Source organism: Synchiropus splendidus, chromosome 1 (assembly GCF_027744825.2).
Source record: "Synchiropus splendidus isolate RoL2022-P1 chromosome 1, RoL_Sspl_1.0, whole genome shotgun sequence".
NCBI lineage: Eukaryota > Metazoa > Chordata > Actinopteri > Syngnathiformes > Callionymidae > Synchiropus > Synchiropus splendidus.
Window position 1 is genome coordinate 30597472 of NC_071334.1, and position 23115 is coordinate 30620586.

General features: G+C 41.6%; 1 protein-coding gene across 1 annotated transcript in view; it reads left to right on the forward strand.

Moving 5' to 3' along the window:
• The first annotated feature begins 3503 nt into the window (after positions 1-3503).
• shisa9a (shisa family member 9a) overlaps positions 3504-23115 on the forward strand; it is a 52117-nt gene continuing 32505 nt past the window's right edge. The window contains exons 1-2 of the mRNA XM_053868886.1: positions 3504-4292; positions 7258-7364. Of these exons, the coding sequence (XP_053724861.1) occupies positions 3778-4292; positions 7258-7364 (622 nt within the window). The 5' untranslated portion in view covers positions 3504-3777. The remainder of the gene's footprint in view (positions 4293-7257; positions 7365-23115) is intronic.

Genomic DNA, 23115 nt, shown 5'->3' on the forward strand with positions numbered 1-23115 from the left:
GCATCAGTGTTTGCAGTCCAGTCCAGTTTGTCATCCAACTGCACTCCCAGGTATTTGTAAGTGTGGACCACCTCCACACAATCTCCTTTGATGGTGACTGGCTCTGGATGCGGCCTGGGTCTCCTAAAGTCCACCACCATCTCTCTGGTCTTGGTGGTGTTTAGGCGCAGGTGGTTGGAGTCGCACCATGTGACAAGAGACCCATCTTTGGGAGTTCTGGGAATAGTTACTCAAGCTGGGAAACCACGAGAATGAGAAGTGGTGCTGTGACTTTTGATAGTGAGTTCACATGCAGAACAGTACAAATGACTGTTCTTGATTCAGCAATAAACTTACATTAACAGGAAACCACCTGCTCAAACACTAGTGTCATGAAGTCTGCACTTCCGCTTTCAGCATTTCCGATCAGGTGCTACCACAGCAAGAGAGCCTCCTCTACTCACACCTATTCTGTTAATATATTCCATTATCACATCTATGAACCTCAATAGTTGTCTTCCTCTTCAAACACATACATGTTTCCAACGTCTCCTACCCACATCAAAACCATCTGACTCTGAATTTAGTTTTATTTTGGATTTTTTTACTCAGCAATTTAGGATTAAAAAAATAAGTCAGTGAAATATGCATAAATTATTCCACTAAGAAATGCCAGCTAGAATTTGTGTATGTATGTGTATGTACCTGATAAGAAAACAATACTCTCAAAGGAGAAGCTAAGAAATACAGAAACAAAACAAGAACACTACTATAAATAACTAAGGGAACTTGAAAAGACAAATGTAATACAAATATACAACAGATGGTGACTGAGTCCAACAATCACAAACAGAAACAGGCGTCCGTGAGCGCATAGCAAGTCCAGGAAAGCGAAATGAGTCCACAGGATTGGGGGGAAGAGGAACCAGGTTAACAGGAACAGACACACTGGAAAACAAAAGAGAAAGAGAGAAAGAAAAGAGAAAAACTCACAAACAGAAAGCACATGACAAAATGCCCATGGTCCAGAGACAAATCATTCAGGATGTCGAGACAAACGTGGAGGGTCATACCAGGGTGAACACATGGGACAACTTGACCCCGGGTGTCATCTGGCTGGTGTTTCAAATAGTGAACGGATTGATTATGGAATCAGACTCAGGTGTATGTGTGTCTGTGGTGGGAAAAAGACCCCCAATCCTGGACGAGAGGCGAAGAAAAAGGCAGGAGCAGGAAGCAGTCCAAACCAAATTGAGCAGACAGAGGGGAGTGCGTGGCAGCTTGACTGGTCTGATCAGCGACCACTGATGACAGCGGATTGTTCTGTATGACGGTCACATGTTTGTAATGTGACCACTAACCAGCGGAGCAACAGAACAGACGCTGATAACGTGACAACAGTGATATTTTGGATTTTATTTTGTACCTATTACTTTTTATGCTCAAATATGTACAGTATACTGTGGCATACAACATTTACAGCCCATTATATGGTAATTCACTTAGATTATTCACAATTTTGCATAGGGTTCAATGTTGTTCTTGCTGCTCTTGTGCTACCATTATGTGCTTCAGGGACACATTCCGCTCTGTACTTACTGAACTGGAATGTCAGTAAGTCATTATTGAGTCCAAAAGTGGTTAATTTTTCTCGATGATGATTTCCGCTCTGTCCGCTGTGAGCAGCATTACTGGAAGCCCAACCAGCCGTGTACAACTGGCTGTGAACTTCTCGATGTTTGTTCATTTTCCTTTTTGCTTCATGTAAGTTATTTTTATATTTGACATCTGCATGTGTGGTCGCCCCAAGATGGTCAAACCAAATATGGTACATACACTGGCAGTGTAACATCTCATCTTCTGAGAACATAAGCTCAGTATTTCGCTAACATGGTCCAGGCGTCTCCAGAGCGACTTCAGTGTTTACACCCTGGAATCAATCCAAAAGTTGTTAATCTGGACCCTGTTTTCAAAAGTTGTCAGATTCAGCTGACACTAAACAGTGGCAGATTCAGTCATCAAAGGCGCCACATCTGGCTCACACATCTGACCAGTTATTAAAGCCACAGAACAACTCCAGGGGAAGTGTAAACTGTATCCTTGGGCAAAAGCCTTGGTCAGTCCATTTTCATTCTATTTACAGTCCATTGATAATGGGCTGGGAAGACGCCTGGCGTACCCGCAATATACATATAGTATACTTAGGTGGAATAATTGGCAAAATGAATATGCCATCAGATTTCCCCTTTTAATGGGGCTCTGTTATGCTTTACGTTTTGCATCAAAGTAATACATTTTATGCAGTTACAAATTGTCTAAGCAAAATGTTTGTTCACATTAATAGAGAAAAAAAAAAGGCTACTGCACCATGCCATGACTCCATTGCCAAGACATCAATTGTTGCATTTCAACATATAAGTTAGTGTAGCATCAAAACCATATGATCTCTCATAAACTCCCAACTGACACTGTTTTGAGAAGTGCCAAGATGCTCGCTCTGTAGCTTTGTTCATGTCTTAATTCTTGTTGCTCTCATTTTTATTCAATGAAATGAGTGTAGTTGTGTTTTTTTGTATGGCAATGACCTCAAATTCACTTAAGACGCCAGCTGCAATGAAGATGAATTCAAAGATTCTGACGGACACAATAGTTGTGGTCCAAGACAAGTCTTTCTGCAAAACTTGCATAAGAAGACTCCTGCTGCTGCTCTTGTAAAATCTCTCTTAGCGGGGACTTTAGCGAAGGAAAATACATGTTCTATCATTTAAACAGTACTGTCATACTTTGCACATTACATGAATGAGCTTTCTCGTTGTCACTTCTAATTACTTAATGATATTTGTGGGCAAAACGAATCTGCAGAACAGATCATAATATTTTGGCACTGCGTTTGTGATTTTTAAAAGTAAAGGATTAAGATTATTCTGTCACACTTCCGTTTAAACTAAGGTGATGTGCCACCCTGCTCCACTGTAGATAACATGGATACGCATCATAGGGCTCCTTTAAATAAAGTTTTGGACAAAGAAATTGAGATTCAGCCACTGACTGACAGTGATGTTCCATGTTGTACTAGTTAGTAGGCATTGTAGGAGCCTACTGGCCCATTTCAATTGGCGTTATGTACTATGCAAAGCCATGTTCAACAGGCTGATAACAGCCATATTGACCTGTGTTTCAACATCACTTTAAATGCAGTGTGATCGTCATCCAGATGTGCGTCTTTTGTTGACAATTAAATGAAGTTGCTACATCACATTGCAAGAAACAGAAACAATCAGATTCAGAGTCAGAGTGACTGTATCTCATTGAGGAGCCGGAGGAGAGGGGTTCCACCTCATACAGTACGTCTACTATATTGCGAGAGCATGAAGGGATGACTTGAATGAGGCTTTATATACGGACGTTTATAAATAATGTTTCTTTTTGCGATCCAGTCTACCTCCCTCCCCCTGTTTTCCTCCTCCTCATCCTCCTCCTCTCCTTGTGCGCACCAGACTCTCCCACCCTCGCCTCTTCTATATTCTCTCGCTGCGCTCTCATCCTCTTGTTTCTCCGCTTCTGTGCGTAAGAGCGCACCGATGGATCTCTGAAGTCGCCTGGACCACGTTAGCGAAATACTGAGCTTATGTTCTCAGAAGATGAGATGTTAGGAAAGATGTTGACCAGCGCCGATGAGGCAGCGCCGTTGTTTGGACGCATGTTCCCACACTTTCCATCGTATCATGACCGTGCGCCTCTCCATCTCACTCCCGGTGTCTTCGTTATTGCGTGAAGTCAAACGGCGAAGGAGGCACAATGCGGGGGAAATACTTTCTCCTGGGCTTCTTGTTGCTCAAACTTATGGCTCTGGTGTGCAAGGCTGACGGGGAGCCGGGACTTTTGGGGGGATTTGTGATGATCGCCACGTCCAACGGTTCCAGAGAGGAGGAGAGCGTGTCGGAGGAGACACCGCACACCGAGGACAAATGTCGGGGTTACTACGACGTGATGGGCCAGTGGGACCCACCTTTCATCTGCAAGACAGGCAACTATCTGTACTGCTGCGGCACCTGTGGATTCCGCTTCTGCTGCGCCTACAAGCACTCCAGACTGGACCAGAGCACCTGTAAGAACTACGGCACCCCGGCGTGGATGAGAACTGGGCAGACACCCTACAAGAAGATGAACAAGATGCACGACAGCACCAAAGACAAGACGAACTTAATCGTCTATATCATTTGTGGAGTAGTGGCCATCATGGCTCTTGTGGGAATTTTCACCAAATTGGGTTTGGAGAAGGCGCACCGTCCGCAGAGAGAGAACATGTCCAGGTAATTCCTGCTCGGTCCCATTCTCTATCTTCTAGACATGCGGTAATCACAGTGCGCAGTGAGCTGGGGCGCTTTGTTCACGGCCACGTTCATTGATGCGAACGTACCAGACTATTGTTGATTCGACTTCGTAAAAGTGAACGTGTCTCCACTCGACTCTACAACCGTTTATCATGATGTGGCGTAATATAATATCTCTCTTCCGGCGGGGGCGGATTCCTAGTAAAGTGGCAGTCAGTGCGCTTCATTGTTCAGCAAATGCTGGAGAGGAATGAAAATACCGGGAAAAGCAAACGCAATATCTCCCTCGTGACGTCAGATGTTTACTTAAATGTATGCGCAATATAAAGATCACTCCACGTCTTAATCGACCTTGCCTCACAGGCGCTTCATTGTCTTAAATAAAGATTGACACCATATCTAAAAATATACATATGTACCCAAATATATATTTCACATGGGCCAAAAAGGCTTTCAAAATGAGATTTAAAAAAAAAGAAAACCTAAAGTAAATTGTGACGTTATAGCTCAAAAAGGGATAATGATGTACAAGAAGTGCAGAATAGCAAGTGCGTTTGATATTTGCACAAGACAAGCCCATGGATGTATTTAAAAATTACAAAGCACAGATCCCTTTACAGTTTTGAATGTATCCTTTCTCATTTTGGAATCACAATAGCACCGAAATTGGCAAGCCAGAGTGACATTGTGGTCAACTGGATGGTACTGTAGAGTTTGGAGTGCTTGACTCATTTGATGCCCAGTCCGTCACCTCTGGAGCCAGTCCAGATGGACAAGACTTTTTCCTCCTTTACTTCAGTTTCTCCAAATGCAGACTGACCTTTCAACAGAAATATCTGAAAGATATGGCAAACACCACTAATGTTGATGTTATGAAAATATGTCTATAAACAAAACACAGGGAAGACGATAACTATAAAATATGTATAATAAAAAATATATAATATAATTTTGACATCCTGGGCGTAGATGTGCTACTACTTCGACTGGATCAATAATTATATTCACTCCATGATTGTCTAAACTGTGAAATTATATCAGTATAGTAGTGTGCTTTAATAGACCCTATTGACCTCCGTTTAGATTTATTTGAATGCTGGTGTCTCACTGAGTTCACCATGATGTAATACTAACGTGAGTGGCAGACAAAGACACTCATAACCACATAACCTACGGTATAACACAACCCATATTATCAGGATTAATTGATCACACTGGCTACTTGTACGAAGGACCATGCACCAATGAACTGTATGTGATAAAACAATTTATTCAAAGCTGCAGTTAAGTTCCCTGGTCACTGGGGGTCTCTTTTTTTCAACCAAGTTTACTTGGTAATGAAATTGAAATGAGAAAAAGATTGATTCTTGGGTGCATCGTGATTCAGATATGACGATCAATCAATTCACAAACATTTAAATGTGTTACAGCGTGGTGAAAATCGGAACTCACCAGTGCAGTGCACCATCACCCGCACATGATATGGACCTCATGTAAACAAATATGGCTGGCCGCGAGACCCATCCATGTCAACACCACTTCTGGCTCAGCCATTGCGACACTCAATAACTTATGTCAGTTTTAATGTACTGTATTAATGAGCCACTGAACAACTCTGGTCACCCACCAACAAACACTTTCCACCGTCACCTCTCAGACTCTGCTCATCCAAGCATCCATCAATCTCCGCCTTATGAGAGGCTCTGTAACATGCAGCACACACTACACCTTGTCAGCCTGTGAATTACTCTCAGAGCATCGTATTTAAAAAAAACTGTGTCTATGTCTTAGTCTCTGAAATTGAAGAACGTTGAACTTAATGTACTTAAAGCATCATCTTGACATGTGCAATTTACTAGCAAAGAGTCTTGTACATTGTAAGTGAATTAAACTGAAGACTGTTGAATACAGTAAGAGCTCAATTGTGGATCACTTTAATATCTGTGAATCATTCATCTTTTTGACCACGTCATCACACTTCATTTGACGACTTCAAAAGAAAAATCACATTCCAAATGATTTTAATGGTGTTTCCTTGAACCAACATATCCTGTCCTCTAACCTTGTTTTTTAAGAACCTGTGACTTATAAGTGGACAGAAATAAAAATTGAAAAGATGAAGCTCAAATCTATGCATTTGTGGGAGGACTCACAACATAGCGGATGTCAGATTTGTGAACCCCCACATACGACAAAAAGACCAGAGGACTGATGCTATGTCTAGTTACACATGTGCCTTCTCTATTGTATATAATGCCATTCGTCCATCTTCACTTCTCCCTGAGGAAACGACAGTTCGAGTGTTTGCGTCTGTGGTACAGCAGCAGCTCATACAGGTCACCTGGTCCGATCTTAGCTTATTCAAGCCAAAACTGCATTATCTTGGGTACAAACAGGGTGTTTAACTCCACCACATGAAGTTCTTTAAATTCAATAAAATCACAATAGCTAGAAGTGCGTAATAATTGCACATTGATACGTCTAGATTGATTACAAATAATAATAAAAAAAACAATTCAGTTGATAATTTCAATCAATACAGATTTGTCCTCAATTGAATAATTGCCATTTTTTCTCCGTAAGCGTGGCTGTACTGATGCAAGCCGCCTTCTCCAGGGTCATGAAGGCAGAGGCAAAGAGATCATGTGTGTAGCAGGATGACTGCGCTTATTGAGCATCAAGTAATCTTCATGATCATCATTGCAACACCATCATCTTACTCAGGGAATGGACACATTAAATGGAGAGAGGGCGGACCTCATACCAGATACACATCTTCACATTCAACACATTTTAGGAGTATCAAGCGGTTCATTCACTGGAATATTACATACACCTTTTTCTCCAGGGGTGTCAAACTGATCCAGTAAACAACCAGTTGATAGCTTAAACCCCCACAAGGTATTTAATTTTCTGACTTTCTCACTCTACTTCTGTCTTGCAGGGCTGTGGCTAGCGTCCTGCAGGGTGGGCGTCCAGGTGAGCAGTATCGAGGGGAGGAGGCCCTTGGCATGAATTCCCAGCACTACTTTTCCCGGGCCACTAACCTGCGTGAGTTTATCCACTGACCACTGTGTATTACTTGGCAATGCTGTTGTTGTGTCAGCGAAAATATTTAAAGCATTTTGGGTTTTCTGAGATGTCAAAGGTCCAGAAAGAAGTTGATGTAAGAATTTCAGATCCGCTCAGTCATCTCATCTGTCAACCATTTCAGGCGTCTCTGCCTTTGCAGTTGCTGATGCAGATTTGGGGGAAATATGTCAAGTTAAACTCAAAGAGACCACGAGCATAAACACACACACACACACACATCTCCATAGGATTATTTCTATCTTTTTTTGAAGCATTTGGGATAAATAGCCACGTTTCGTAACAGGCTCAGAGGATGTGCCCTTCAGTGGTTATTCGCTGTCTAATTTCTGTTCATGCATTCGTGATGTAATAAGATAAAGAAAGAGTCGGTGGGTGTGTGAGTCGGTGAGGAAGTGGTGGAGATGAGTGTTTGAGTGGATGTGTGTTTGGTGGATTGGAGTGAAAATGATTGCCATCTATTTCGGTTGGCTCATGTGGGCTGCTGACTCTTTGTGTTTAAACAGCCGAACTCCAACTGTTGAACACACAAACACACAAACAAACTCACGAGTGAGTGGACGCAATACAGCAGATAAGGAGGCAGCAAAAAGAACAGATTTGGGAAATTATCGCCATGTAATACTGGTCCTGTGTGAAAACTGGAGAGGAGACTTGCATGTACAGAAGCCTGCGGGTGGTCTTGATTTGGTCTTATGTCAATGAAATATTCACACAACATGTTGATCATGTTTTTGTTCTCACCCACTGTACGTGGTACAAGTGCATTCTGGAACACTTCGCAATCTACAGTATTACAAATCCTAAAAAAGGTCGTTTATTGGTAAAATTCTTAAATCCCTTGTGTTTATACACTGTGTCAAAATAAAATATTGACATTCACACTGCTGAGAATGTGTTGAAAAAATGATCCCAAACTTGGCCAGGTAAACCATTTTTGAGCTTAGATAAGAAGGTAAAAATCAAAATGTTTGACACTCAAAGGTTCTGAGGTTATCTAACTTCAAAAACACAACCTTAAAATAGTCAATGAAATTTCATGTTCAGCCACTCCTCATGGCCTCGGCGGCTGCTACATGTGAATGTCACTGGTTATGTAACTTCTAATGTAACTTCTAATCTAAATAAATTACTTTTCAATTCAAGTGATCGATGAAATACTGAAGATATATTTTTAAAGGAATCAATCAGTGGTCAGTAATCGGATAACGTTTTTGAGTAACTGTGGCAACACTGAAAACAACAGAAGAATGAAATATATTTGGAAATGAGGAGCCTGACTGAGGTCTGCGCTCTCTTGACTGCTTTTGTAGTCGTACTTGAACTTATATTTTCTTTTTTAAGGTAAATGCAAAATAATAATCCCATAACTCTCACTAAGATTATGATAATACTGCAGACTATGTGTTTATTTTTGTATTCCTTGAAGTATTTTTCTGACATATCCGTTGACACATGGAATCGCTGAACAAGGGCAACACTGGAACTGGTCATACCACGGCTTCCCTGACGGATGAAGATGTGACACAACTCTACGCTGCATGAATCACTTCGCCCACAGAGTCCATCAGCATCAATATGCGATATGGACAGTTAGAAAGGTTGCATCTATTAACATTATTCCAAGAGGCGCAGTGATGGGTCACAATCTCGAGCCTTTAAAGTGGATAAACAACACGGTTGCTAGTAGCCAGTGATTTTTCCTTTCCTTTTATGGCGATGGGAGAGATGAGATATGGAGGTGGTCTATCAACCAAGTGGCCAAGAGGACACTACTGTGAAATAGTGATCATTATTTGCAATCTGTTACTGCTGCCATGAACCCTCTAATCCGACTGCTTGCGGGCAATCATGTGAAACGTTATTAACCTCTGCGATCGGGCTGGAACCTCTTAGCCGACCTGATTGGCTTGGTGGGTCTTCCACTGGCACCAGAGATAATTCATCACAAATATAGGGAGGCGATGGGGCAGAGAAGAGGAGTGAGATATGGATTTAGCAGGCGACAACATGTTATTCTTGTTTTAAGTGATTAACGGATTTCGCGGAGCGAAAAGGGCGAAACAATTCTTCATTATGAGCCCGAAACAGAAGAAGACAAGGGAGAACATTGAGGAGTGGTAATTGGAATGTAAGGATGAGTGCTCGTGTTAAAGAAAATATGCGTAGTGGTCGGAGAATGAGTATCTGGCTTGTGCTGGAGGGTGTATTCTTTGTGCAAATAATGTATTGATTATAGCTTATGGCTAAATTGCCTTATTACTGGTGTCGCTGTGTCTGGTTTGGCAGTAGCTGGCTACACAGGAGAGAAAAAATCCATATGTGTGTGTGTGTGTCAGTCAGAAACGCAACTCATCTGTTGGGAAATAGCAGGTGACCAGTGACACTCATGTTTTATTTCCCTAGTGCTTTGTTTGAATAAATCGATTCTCCTAAACATTTTGGTTCTGGACTACATGACATGTGTTTTGTACATCCAACATCTATTTGCCGCTAAACAAGTTCTGCTCTAGAAGGGTCCATAGAGTTTTCTTTGTTGCTATTATTCAAGAAAAAAAAATCTCATGGAAACTGGCCAAATGGAAGAGGTAATATTGCATTGCAATGTGAAAGCAGGTTAAAGCCACCTACAGTAGCACCCCTTGGGTGCTGCACACTTGCCACTGGCTTCTAGACCACCATGCATGCTTGATCACAATGGAGTTCACAATATTGTTTAGGAGACAAAAGAGTAGGACTGCTCCAATATGACATGTAGTATGCATGAGTACAAAAGACTTTATGGTATCATCAGTATAGGCTGGGTTTTGTCACAGTGTCATTGTCGCCAGTAGCACTGCAACAACCTATTGCATATTCAAAATTTCCCTCCATGAACAGGAGTGCGCTGTCCCGACAATCCCCTGTTGGGCCGCCTGGCAGACTTTCATGTCATTTCAGAAACTTAGTTAGAGTCCTTAAAGGCTGAAAATCCAAATACTCTTAGGCAGCAACATCAAAGACTGGGAGAAACAACAGCGAATGGGCTGCAGAAAGATGAGAGGAGAAAAGGAGGAAGGAGAAGAAAGAAGACGAAGCTAGTGGAAAAATGGTACAATGACTTCAGTAGTGTTTTGTAAGCTGCAAGAGAACATACGTGCCATTTGTTATCTGAGTTGTTGAACCAGACTTTTGTCAAGGATTTGAGTCCTTCAGAGTTGAAAAGTCCATCACAACAACAATAACTTGCAGAATCTATTTCTTTCTAATTTGTCTCTACTTTAATATGTATTACACAGTAACTGTCATAATAATTGCAACTACACATAAAATTAGAAATAAAAAACATCAAGAAGATTATTAAAGAATGAAGGATCGATGACTCAGCCATGCAGTCCCTCTACTAGGACACCTCTTTTATGACATAAAACTTTATAACAACTGAACTGATTCAGGATTTCTGGTGAATGTGCACGTCCAGGGTTGATGACAATTTTCTAATCTCTGTCTCGTTGGATGGGTACCTCTCATGTACAGTATAAACCAATGCGGTGCCACTATACGGTACCTTAACAAATTGGTATAAAGTTTAAGAATTTGTTATTATAACTGTTTATATTGCTTCATCACAGATTCCCAGTTGTTACACATCATTCATCAACCCAACAACAGTTAACTACAGCTGTACAGTGTTGTTCGTGTTGTTGTTTTTCTTAATAACGCACCAGTGGAGCCCACAGCAGTGACATATTTGTGTAACCACAAATGCAGTCACAGCACTGTGACAGTCATCTGCCCTCTGACGGGACGGGAAAAGGCGGCCTCCTTGGCTTTGGAGAGTCGCTGTTGGTCCGACGGACCTGTAAATGAAAACAAGCATTTATATTGTTGTTGCAAATGAGAGGAACTGAGCTAATTACGATTACAAGTGTTAGTTTGCTCTCAAATTCTAGACATAAGGATCTGGAGCAGATGACGATGACTGCATTGCCATTGTAACACCCACATGATGTCAAGCTGCGCTGAACACGCTGGAGATCTTGTGCATGCCCGTTTTATCCAGTTTTTTCTCTGTCCCCGTTTTTCTTATACGTTTAGTTATATGCTGAAAAACGAATCCCACAAAGCAGAATGTTTGTAAAATGTTTTTCTGCTAAATGCTAAATGCTAACGCGCCAAATGGTGGTGTCATATGGACAAGCGCTGCAGGTACCAACATCATGACACTATGGTGTGTTCGGGTCCATCTTGGAAAATCGCAGACTCTTCTGCTCCCCGACAATCACAGGGATGTGTTCACGTACTGTTTTTTTTTTATAGTACTCTGTAGTGTCAGCGGTATTTGGTCATTACCAGTACCGAATTCAATCTTACAAATGTTATATGAGTTTTGAACAATTTCTTTTTAAGCATGCTCACACTCACATTAGAAGAGTACCTAGTTCTGTTAGCAACAGAGCCTATCTCACAGGGCTATAGGTGAGGACACCCTGGAAAGGTTGGCAGGCTCTTACAAGGATCATATAGAGAGACCCATTTAGAGTTGCCATTTGACCTCGACATGTATTGGTACTCGGAGGAAACCAGTGCTTACAGGCAAAACCCACAGGACTCATGTCATTCATAAACGTCCAAGTAGAAATAAAGATCTTTAACTAATATACTAATAGTCACGGCTTTAGTCATTGACTATGGCCCTGATACCTGTGGTGCTACTTTATATAACAATAGACTTGATATCATTTAAATGATGGGAAGATTATCTTCTCAAATGAACATTTGAAAATCAAATGTACTTAAAGACAAGAATCGCCGTTTAACTAAACTGCTACTAAAGTGCTTAACACTTCCCCCAGACCAACGCTGCATTGCGCGTTATGTAACTGTCCTTTTGGGCATCAATAGAGTTTTTAGGTGGGATGTACTATTAGTGTTTTACTGAGACAAAAAAAGCAGGCGCACACGCTCGGCATTCACAACTCACTTCACAATTTGCAGGCTTAATTACCTTCTCAGCAGTTATAATCTTTCCCTAAACATTCGGAGATGGGAAGGATGAAATTTTAATAGGTAATTGCTTTAGAGATGCACAGGCACGAGAAACGGCTCTGTCTGCAAAATACTTCTGCTCCGCCTCACGTAGGAGTGTTTGTGTGGAAGAGTGTGCGTGAAAGTTGATGCCGGTGCACAAGTGTGTGTTTATGCACAACGTGGGCCTGTCAGATGGAGCCGAGCATGTCCTTCGTTAAAAGTAGGCGACTGCGGGACCTTGTCTTCCCAGCTGTCACCTGAGCCGTCAGCGTGTCACTTCTGATTCCAGAGTGTCAGCGTGCAGGGAGAAGAATCGGTCAGTGAAGCTGCATGCTGAGGAAACAAGCAGAGACATATGAGGGGAATGGAGCTTCCCTGTCTGGTGAGTGCAGGCTGTGAGAGAGAGAGAGAGAGAGAGAAAAAAAAAAAAACGAGGCAGGCCCAGTTCTGTTTGATGATAAGCCGCTTCTCACAAACACGCCAGAGACGCGGGTGAAGTTGAGGTTTCTTCCAGTTAGCATTTCAATCTGTCTCCTTTTAGTGGATTCAGATCAAGCCTGGAAATAAACAAATGTAAATGCATTCATTAGCTAAGGCTGCCTTCAAAGATACTACTCGACCACGCTAGTGCGACATTTATCGCTTTATTCACATACCACTACATGAAAGCACAAAATTAAACAATTGCATGCCACTTTCTAGTGCAGGGACAATACACATTTTTAGGTTTCCATTTTATTGATGATTTAATTTCCTAATTTTCCTTTTCTAAAAACAAAAGTTTAATAGTACAGTCATAAATATGAGTGGCAGTTATGAAAAAAAAAACACATTGCACATCACTTAGTCAAGGTGGTGACTGTAAGGTGTATTTTTGTGTGTTTTTAAAGAGCACTGTTTACCCTTTATAAATAAACAAAGCTGATAATGACCAATAACAAGGGGTAAGAACACCTTCTCCCAGGAAAACTGGTTCATTTTCAACACCTCTCTACTGCTTTGTTGAGTTGAGTTGGAATCACTGCTTATTTTCTGACTTCAGTAGGTGTTTCACATCGCCGATTACAGCTGAGACTAGCTAATCCTGTTTTACAGAAGTGCTGTCTGAGGTTCTAAATGTCATGTTGCCCTGGATTAAAAAGGTTTATTATGCTGGCTTCAAGTATCAAAACGCTAGACACTGCTCTACACTCCTGTCGTCTCTTTCACATCGTGCCTGTCAGAAATGAACTAACTTCCTTCAGCAAAAGAAAGTGTACCCCATATTGGTGAAATGGAATCACCACGACTCAAAGTTGACAGTTTCTTCCTCACCAATGACACGTCTCATTTTTCGTTCCCCTAAGGGGTGTCATCCTAGACAGCACAGTTCCACAGACATTAGTGGAATGCACACTCCTATTTGCATCAAGTTACAGTCACATGCAAGAATGCTTCCTCCGGGCCATATTTCTACAAACACATTTTGTTGGAAATCAGCTGCAGAATCTACCAACAACTGAACAAGGAATTGCAGAGATTAGCTCACTTGGATCAAGGTGCGTCTGCAATGCAGCCAGCTAATAAATTAGGTGGCGTTGAAAGGTGGACTTTAAACTGAGTTGGGTTTCTCTGCTAATATTCAATTCACTAAAGTGTTAAATGTGTCGCGATGCACTGCAGTCACGTTGTAGACTTGTACTTGTGTTGCACACTTGTACGGAACGAAAATCAAACAAGGACAGGTTTTGAAAAGAACGAGAAGAGCACACCGGCCAAATGAAGGTAGAAGCTGAAATAGAATGGCGAGTATAAAACACAGCAGGTCTCAGTTCCTCTGAGGTACAAGCACACTTCCCCATTAACAAACATAAGGGGCAACCGGGCAAACTGTCCCAGAGGACAGCTGAATATTCCAACTGAAAAACTGCTGGAAAACATATGTTTCTGTGTGTCCCAGAAAAACACAAGATATACTGTATTTATTTGAAATGCAAATGCATTATAAAAACACAATTCATCTTTTCTCCTGGCTTACGTGAGATGTGTCACCAGACAGTCACAGCTAATGTCATTCAGCTAACAGCCAGGTGTGACTCATGTATGTCTAGATTGTCAGTCATTGCTTCATTGAAACTGTTACCATTCGGTTTTGACTGCATGTTATGCGGCACACACAGCAAGGTCAAACAATGTCACAGTGGTGTTGCGTTTCCAGGTGAAAACGAAGCGAAAACAACGCATTTTGAGCACTTTCATGTAAATGAAAGGTGTGAGGGGTTCATGATCAAATTCAGGAGATTTCCCAGTTTGTTTCATGAGTCAGTCTCAATCCTGGATCCGGTTTTCAAAACTAGTGGTCCTCATGCACTTTTAAGACGGGTGCACACCGCAGCGCCTTATGACGTGGTGAATTTAGTGGGTGTGGCTAATATTCAGGTACGTTCTACAGTTCAGAATTTACGGTATGTTGATGTGTTGCACAATATTGAAACACCCACCGTGCTTTTAAGATATCAACTTTCAAGGACAGAAATTTAAGTCATTCCAAGCTAAATGTTTTTTTTTTTCATTCTATCAGGTGTGGATATCAGGAGTAACCTTGATCGTAGTTGAAATTAAAGCAGAACATGATAAATGGCACAAATAGAAGAAGATTCATCAAAGGTTTGAATGTACTGAAACACATTAATGTTCAAAATAAGTAGAAAATTGTGACATCAAAAGAAGAAGAAGAGCGTGAATTTTAGAACGTGTTTTTGTAATAAGGAGAGAGGAATAGTCAGCACACTCATGTTATCTTGTACTGACCATTTGTGTGCTGCTGGGGACACTGAAGCTCCCAGAGAATCCCACTCAAAGTGTTGTCCCAGGTCCTAAATGCTGTGTGATGAGAAGCTTTATTACAGCAAATTGGTTTTAAGGACCACATTTCTCTGGTCAAAATGTGCTCCTTAACTGTATTATGGCCTGTGAAGCTGAGAAGTGTGAGACAAACTTTCATTTAACCCTGTCATTCCCAAAAATGCTGTCTGTAGTGAATGTGGATGAGTATATCCACTTGAATTCATATGTTTGGTTTCACTGTAATATAAGGGGGTGCTTCTTGGCTGGTACTTTAATATACTACTTATCAATAACACAGGAGAAGCACCTCAGAATCTGAGCCTCGTGGTCATGCACGAAAACAACTCTGGCATGACTTTGACTGTAGCAACGACATTTCTGTTCAATGAAACACCCCCTGTCCCTATGACCCGACACCAACATCTGACTCATTTGAGTACTTCAGACATCCCTACTGGCAAAACTGTCCAAATCAAAAGATACTTCAGAAGGAACAAGGGAAAGAATGTGAGTCAGGCATTAGAAGTGTTGCACTCTCTCCCACAGTCTCATTCATGGACCCTCTCGCCGCCCAATTATCTTAATGTGGAACTTCTCAGCTGTCTGGGGACACCATTAAACTCCTGTTTATTAGGACCCTGGGGCAGCATGGACGGGAAGCGCTGACCAATGACGAACATCCACACTGATTATATCTAAAGAAGAAAGGCCAAGAAGAACAACATCGGTGGGGAGAGTGGAAAGACGCGAGAGACAGTCATTAAGAAGTTTTCAGTAAAGGTTAGCAAGGATCACAAATTCAGTGCTGTAAGACAGTGCAGTTAGTTCCGCATAGCACAGTGTTTAAACAGAAAAAAAGGTTTATTTTAAACAGATAAAATAACACAAAAAAACATTAACATTTAAGGTTCACTCAATATAATAGGAAAATATAGTATAAACAGAAATTCATAAAAAAGGTTTTTCCTTCCCAATGTGCCTTTTCCATCTTCGACGTTTTAATGACAGAACCCAAGGTGACCATCTGAGCTTGTAATCAGCCTCAGGTTACCTCCCAAACACGAATATTAATCAGCTCATTAAATTCCTGAAGTCATTTTCCATTGGACAGGTAATTATGTTGTGTATGTGGGGCTGACTGTGTACATGCGTGGAGTTCACCATGGTGTCAGTCACAGACTCATCTGTGACAGAGGCCCTCCAGGGATCATCATCCGTTTGTTTGGACTGGTGAAACTGAACTCTTGCTTCCAATAAATCCTTTAATCAACTGTTCAAATGGAGTTAATCTGTTTGCAAACATTGTGACAATGTTCTGGTCACACAAACCTGACACTCAAAGCTTTGATGCCATTTCAAATGTTTGAGTTGAGGATTTGGGAGTTTTTCTGCCCCAAAAGAATTGTCTAAATCATACAGATGATTTAAAACTTAAGCAAGTGTTAAATCAATAAACACCACCGAAACATTTCCGCTACGAGGCTAAGAAAATACATTTTAAAAAACCTCGATCCCATCCATTTGTGCACCTCTGTCACTTGGAGCAATTCCATGCTTTAAAATGACCATGGATTCATGTACACCCGAGAAGTGTCTCTAGTGGAAAATGTTTGCGCACTATTGAAAATTGGAAATATGAGGCGGTATCAAAAGTCCCATCGTTTAGTTTGTTCCATCTCCAGCAATAGTCCGTTTTTATTTATATTGATCGAATGTAGAGGGAACATAAAGGGCGCCAAGAGGAACACAGGACTTCTTAGGTTTGGAAGGTGGGTGTCCCAGCCTCGTGTCCACTCGTACACATGACACCAAAAGGTTCCGAGTCATGGTGAAGCTCCATATTCTCTTTTCCTCACAACCTCGGGGCGGGCAACAGACTGGCTTGGCTCCCTGACTGATGCCACCGGCGATGTTCACTCTCAGGGACGATTCATGCTGGCCATGTATTTGTGAACCCCCTCTCTCCATCTGCATGCAGCAATGGTGCCACACAAACACCCACCTAACACCAAGCCACTTTCAGGGTGGCAGTCTTTGGAGAGCGCTCTCCACTCTGCTCGCCTACGGGCGTCAGCATGGTCTGGCTCGCTCGGTGCCCTGCCCCTGAGGGGGCAGAACCGCATTGGCATTCTTTCTGTCACTCACCCTCCCATACCCACACTTGCATATGGACACAGACATGCAGACTTGCGCAGAAGCTTCCTGCCCCTGCTCCTATTCGGCCCACCACCCTCCAAGGCACTGGCTCATAGATGAGGGACATGTGGCAGGGCGATATGCGTCACGATACTGGGCTGTGTCTCTGACAGATTTTGTGCCTCAGAGTAAAAGACCAGCCTGGTAAACACAAACAAGAACGCTTGTTTTCAACTTCTGACTCAGTTTTTTGGATGGAAAATTAGAACATTTCTACAGAATCGAAAATATTGACTGAACTTATTTGAAGTTTTGGTGTGAATGTGGGGGGCATGTGCATACATGCTTTGAAATTTGCTTTGAAATCAGATTTGAAAATCTCTCCAGTGATGCACTGTTGAGCATCACCCGTAATGCAACCCGTAACTCCGGGTTATGACAGACTAGGTTCTTAGGTGGACAGCTCAGCGCCGCCCTGGAGAAGGGAGACACACTGAGACTTGGAGTAGACCATGGAGCGGACACATTATTATAATTATTCTTACAATAACCCAAAAATCCACTGTCAGATACCAAAATACATTTGGGTGGAACTGGTGAGAGAGCAACTTTTTCTTAATAAAAAATGGCTCCAGAAGTGGGACCTTTGTCATGCAGAGAACATCTGGTACTGGAGCCCCACCAGGGGTCACTACATGTATGTATGCTACTGCTTTATTTCAATATCTCCTCATGGAATCAGCAGGAAACTCACTGTGTCTGTGCACTAATGAAGTCCTTAGTCTTAATGGCTTTTTGGTAAATTGAAAGATTGAGAGAATGTTAATCTGAAGGTCTGCATGCTAATGCAGAGTTCATTACTGGTGAGATGACACATCTAAATTTCTGTGTGTGAGTCATGTGTATGGAGAACGTCTGAGGCGGCTACCTGCAATTCATAATCATACGGCTCAGGGCGCATTTGTTTAAAGGATAATAATCTTGCATAAAAAGAGCCGTTGCCATATGGAGATAAAAGATTTGCTGCTGAGTGGAAGGATGCATGGGACACTGAAGGAGTGGTACCTTCAGCTATTTCCCATCATCCGCCTCAGAAAACCTAGATTGAATCAGCCCCTCTGGAGTCTGAGGAGGCGGAAGCAGTTTCTACATGGCCTCTGTCGCTCCATGCAACCCAAGTCAGATTGAAAGGTCAAGAGTGACAGATGGAATGAGAGATAGAAAATAAAGCAACAAACAATGATCACAGGATGCAGACGGTGGCACTGCTTTAACATCTGTGCTGTCAAAGTCACAACTCAACTCAAGGGGATTAATCACTGTGACTGCAGGGGAAACACAGCTTCCGACTCCTGAAGGTAGTGACAGAGCAAAGCTTAAAATCTGCACATTGTTTTCACCTCAGAAATATCCAAATTAAAACGGAGGTATTTTTTTGTTTTGGGATTTATGATGGATGTTTCAGTCGAAAGCCTTGACTACATCTGTCTCAACAAAGTTAAGTTCAAGGAAATGGTGTTCACATGCTGTTGTGCTATGGCTCTTTAGTATAATGGTCACATGGAAGATCAATTTCCATGTCTTATAAAGACTGAAGAAGTTGACCCCGCGAAAAGCCTGCACCCAATATAAATGAACGTACTAACAGTGAAATACAAACATTGGAAATGGACATGTGGGTAAATTGATACAGAGAAAAGGAAGGGTGTGCATCATGAATTTGAGAGAAATGTCTTCTCATCTTTTATTTTTCTAGTTTTATTGTTATTATTGTTTTGAACTCCTGTTTATTGCCATTTAACCTAATCCAAAGATGGCATATCCATAATACAAAACACAAGCAGAAAACTGGCCCCTGTCTCTATTGTCTCTTAGTGTACCTGATACGTTTTCTTACCTGTGTTCTAGGCAGAGGTTGGTGACAGGTCTCCCAGAGGTTCACACACCCAGGGTGGAATTGCAGACATTAAACAGTCTCTTGATACAGCTTGCAACATGTCCTTAGTTAAAATTCATGAAAGGTGAAGAAAATACCAATTCAATTTTGTGTATGACTATGAAGTCAGAAGATGTTGATGCTTTGTTCCTGTTACCTCAAAAATCTGAGTTGGGTTCAGCATGCATAAGCAGCAAGCATAAACCATATTGCTGGCATTGGCAAGGCTATGTAAAGAGTTAGTGTCTCACTTCAAAACATGAGCCATAGATACCAACGGCTGACAGACCACTGGTTTCTTCCAACATTCCTTTAACAATTTCAAGAATGATTGAAGTTACGATTTCAATTTTTCTTACATTGTCAGTACTTGATTGAGGGGTTGACAGTTTTATCACTGATGGGAAATATTAAACAAATAATTGATTTCTAAATGCATGATATCAGCAGCAGTTTTTCAAATTGGTGACCTGACATTGTTCTGACACTGAAGTGTTAGAGTATAAGAAATGAAGGACAAAACCAAGAGTAGATCCAACCGTGGGGAGTCTTTGATGGAAAATAGAGGGAGGAAATGTTCACTGGAAACATCAATCTTTCAGATTCCTCCTGGTGTGAAAGTGGGGCGACACACACTTTTCAGACAAAGTCCTCTGCTGCCTTGTGGGGTGATGTTCCACTGCTGTGCTCATATTGCCGCAGTGCTTGGACATCAATTTTGCCCCAAATTGGTCGGAGACTCTGGCAACCATTCCTCTCTCCTTCCTACATGTAAACAAGAAATATTGACAAAAGGGAACAGGTGTGCTGGTCTGGTCCAGTTAACAGAATGATTTCTTGTAGCCTCATTCACGCATGAGGGACATTTATTTACCTTAATTTCCAAATCAGGTGTCAAGAACCTAAACAGGCTCAATAGCCTTACGTCATTTTCAATGCTTACGTACAACATGAATCCCGCTTCCCATTGTATCAGTGTCCACAGGGAAAGCAATGTGGCACTAAGTCACACCAAGGAGAAAGAAAGGCTACTTAATTGAATTTGAAAAAGTCCATCATGAGGGGGAGAGAAGCAGCGGCTCTACTCAGAGTCTCTCCCGAGTCACAGAACTCCTCACCCTATCTCTAAGGGTGACGCCTGCCACTCGTCGGCAAAAACCAGCCGCTTGTATCTGAAATCTTGTTCTTATTTGTCTTTCGGTGTAAACAGTTATACAATGCAGTTGTACCTTGGTTTTCGAACGTCCCGGAATTTGAAGAAATCGGAGTTCGAAAAAAAATTCCAAGATTTTTTTGCTTCGGATTTCGAACGAAAATCCAGAACTTGAACGTGCGCGGACCGATCAGCTGACCCACAACGCACTTTGTTATTGTGTATAATGCAGCCTCTGTATGCAGACGTGTCCGTTAGCTACATTTACTGACTGTTTGATGTCCTGTTGTGGGCTGGAGCTGGGACAGGGATGAGGCGAGTCTGGGACAGAGCGTTACTTGGTATATGACTTTGTCACAGCCAAACTGCACAGAAGCGCACATTCAGAGCTGGACACGCACCGGGCACCTCTTCACTTCTGGAGAGACGTCACTCACTCGGCAACCCCTCCCACATGCAGCGGCCACACACATAGACGAACAGCGCACCTGCAGCAGACACTCTACATTCACTCCTACAAAAGGCTTGGAACGCATTATTTCTTTTTCCATCCATTGTAATGGGAAAAATCGATTCAGATTTCGAACAAATCGCTTCTCGAACGGCCGTCTGGAACGGATTGTGGTCGAGAACCGAGGTACCACTGTAAATGCTGTCCCTCCTTGAATAACAGGTGTTGTCAGTTGTTACTCACTCATTGTGAATGTATATATATGTATATATATATATATATATATATATATATATATATATATATATATATATATATATATATATATATATATATATATATATGTATATATATATATATATATATATATATATATATATATATATATATATTCTAACGTATTTCATTAGATTTCAAGTTCAAAATCACTGTCATTTATTTCCTCATTTGAATGACCACTGTTGCCTGCTTCTCATGTTATTTCAACATCATATTGGATTTCAACCTGCAGCATCCTGGTCATTTACTCCAGCCACATGTTTGTATTGATTTCTATCTTTGCTCTTAATACATCCGAGCAATGCCAGACTTCTTATGATTTCATCCCCTCCTCCGTTGTGTACATTGCTCCAGCTGGCTTCTGGCATCCCAAAGATCGGCAGTTAAAAACCACACATGATGTATAATTCATTCCCCTCGGTTCCGCCCAGAACTGATTTGATTTATGTATGAACGTCTCCCACCCCCAGCAATATCCGTCTCCTGTTGCTTCACTAATTTCTCAGCCATATCTTGCCAGTCCTGTTGTGAATCGAAAGTATATTTTCTCTGAGTCATGAGAGCAGATAACACATATTGATCCTCATGTGGTGGACTTTGGTTGCCAGAAACAGGATTGCATGCTGGAGACGCGGATAATATATTTTATTTCTTCTTCTGTTGAAGACTCTCAATACACAACAATTGCAAAGAAACGGGAGGATCGCGATGACGAAGAAGATCCTTGGTGATGGACAGCTTTGGGAATGAGGAGGAGAGTCGTGGGTTGGATGAGTTGAGGGTAGCAAAGTGTACTGGCAGGCAGAGTTGCACCTCCTTTTTGGTATCATAGTTATACATCAAATCTTTGCAATATATGTGTGTTGGTGTGAGAGTTCAACGATTAACCACCTTGTTAATCATATTAACTGTATATTCCTCCTCATGTTTTTAGTATTATAAGGAATCAATTTGCAGTTTATCTTTAATTGTTTTTAATTTGAGTCAGAACCATGACGTCTTTTCTTGCCCAACTTTTCTCACAGAGGCGCCATAACAAAACTACAATTTCAATTATTTACTTCGGCCCTGGCAGTTTATTTCCCGAGGTTTCCCCAGTTGCCACATCAGCGCTCTTATTCCGGCTTCCCAATTTGTGGTTTTACTGCAGCTTCCTCAAGCAGCACCACAACATTTGTTTATCACTGCTCATTTATTCTGGGGAATGACACCTGAACAGCAGGCAGGGGGTTCACAGGTTGATGGAGAAATTGAGGAGGGGAGCGAAGAAGGAAGGAGAAAATGAGGGAGCGATTCTGAACTCTGTTTTCATGAAGGATAATTTTCCTCCCCACAAGGCAGCGATTGGCATTAATTACCCAACAGCTGCTAACAGATGAATATCATAATTAACCAGGTTAGATTTGATTCATTAAAAGCTGGCGCAGAATAGGATTTCCAAAATCGTAAGCATTTTCGGTGAGAGACCCCACACGTGAGGACAAAAGGTCTGCCATTCATTCTTATGTACGTGGTGCTCATCGTCGTACACCACACCACGCTACGTTGAGGGTGACCATATTTGGACTTTTGAATAATACATTAAATAAATGTTTTCATTTCACTGACTCATTCGTGTGTTCATTTTCTTTTGCTCAGTATTTTCATGGGTTTGGCTGGTGCTGCAGCCCATCCCATAGCTGTGAATTTCTTTGTTTTTCTAAAGCTTAAGTGTGAATTCATTTCCTCCTGTATGTTTCCAGAAGCAAAACCAAACACAGATATGGAGTGTTCAATTCCTCTGCATTTTTTTTTTTTATATATATGAAAATAAGTATCTGTGGGCTTATTTAAATCAGTGTGGAATACATTACAGTTTACTGCAGTTTCCTCAAAATGGTAATGCATTATTCATTATTGTCTTGACAGGTTTAATTATTTA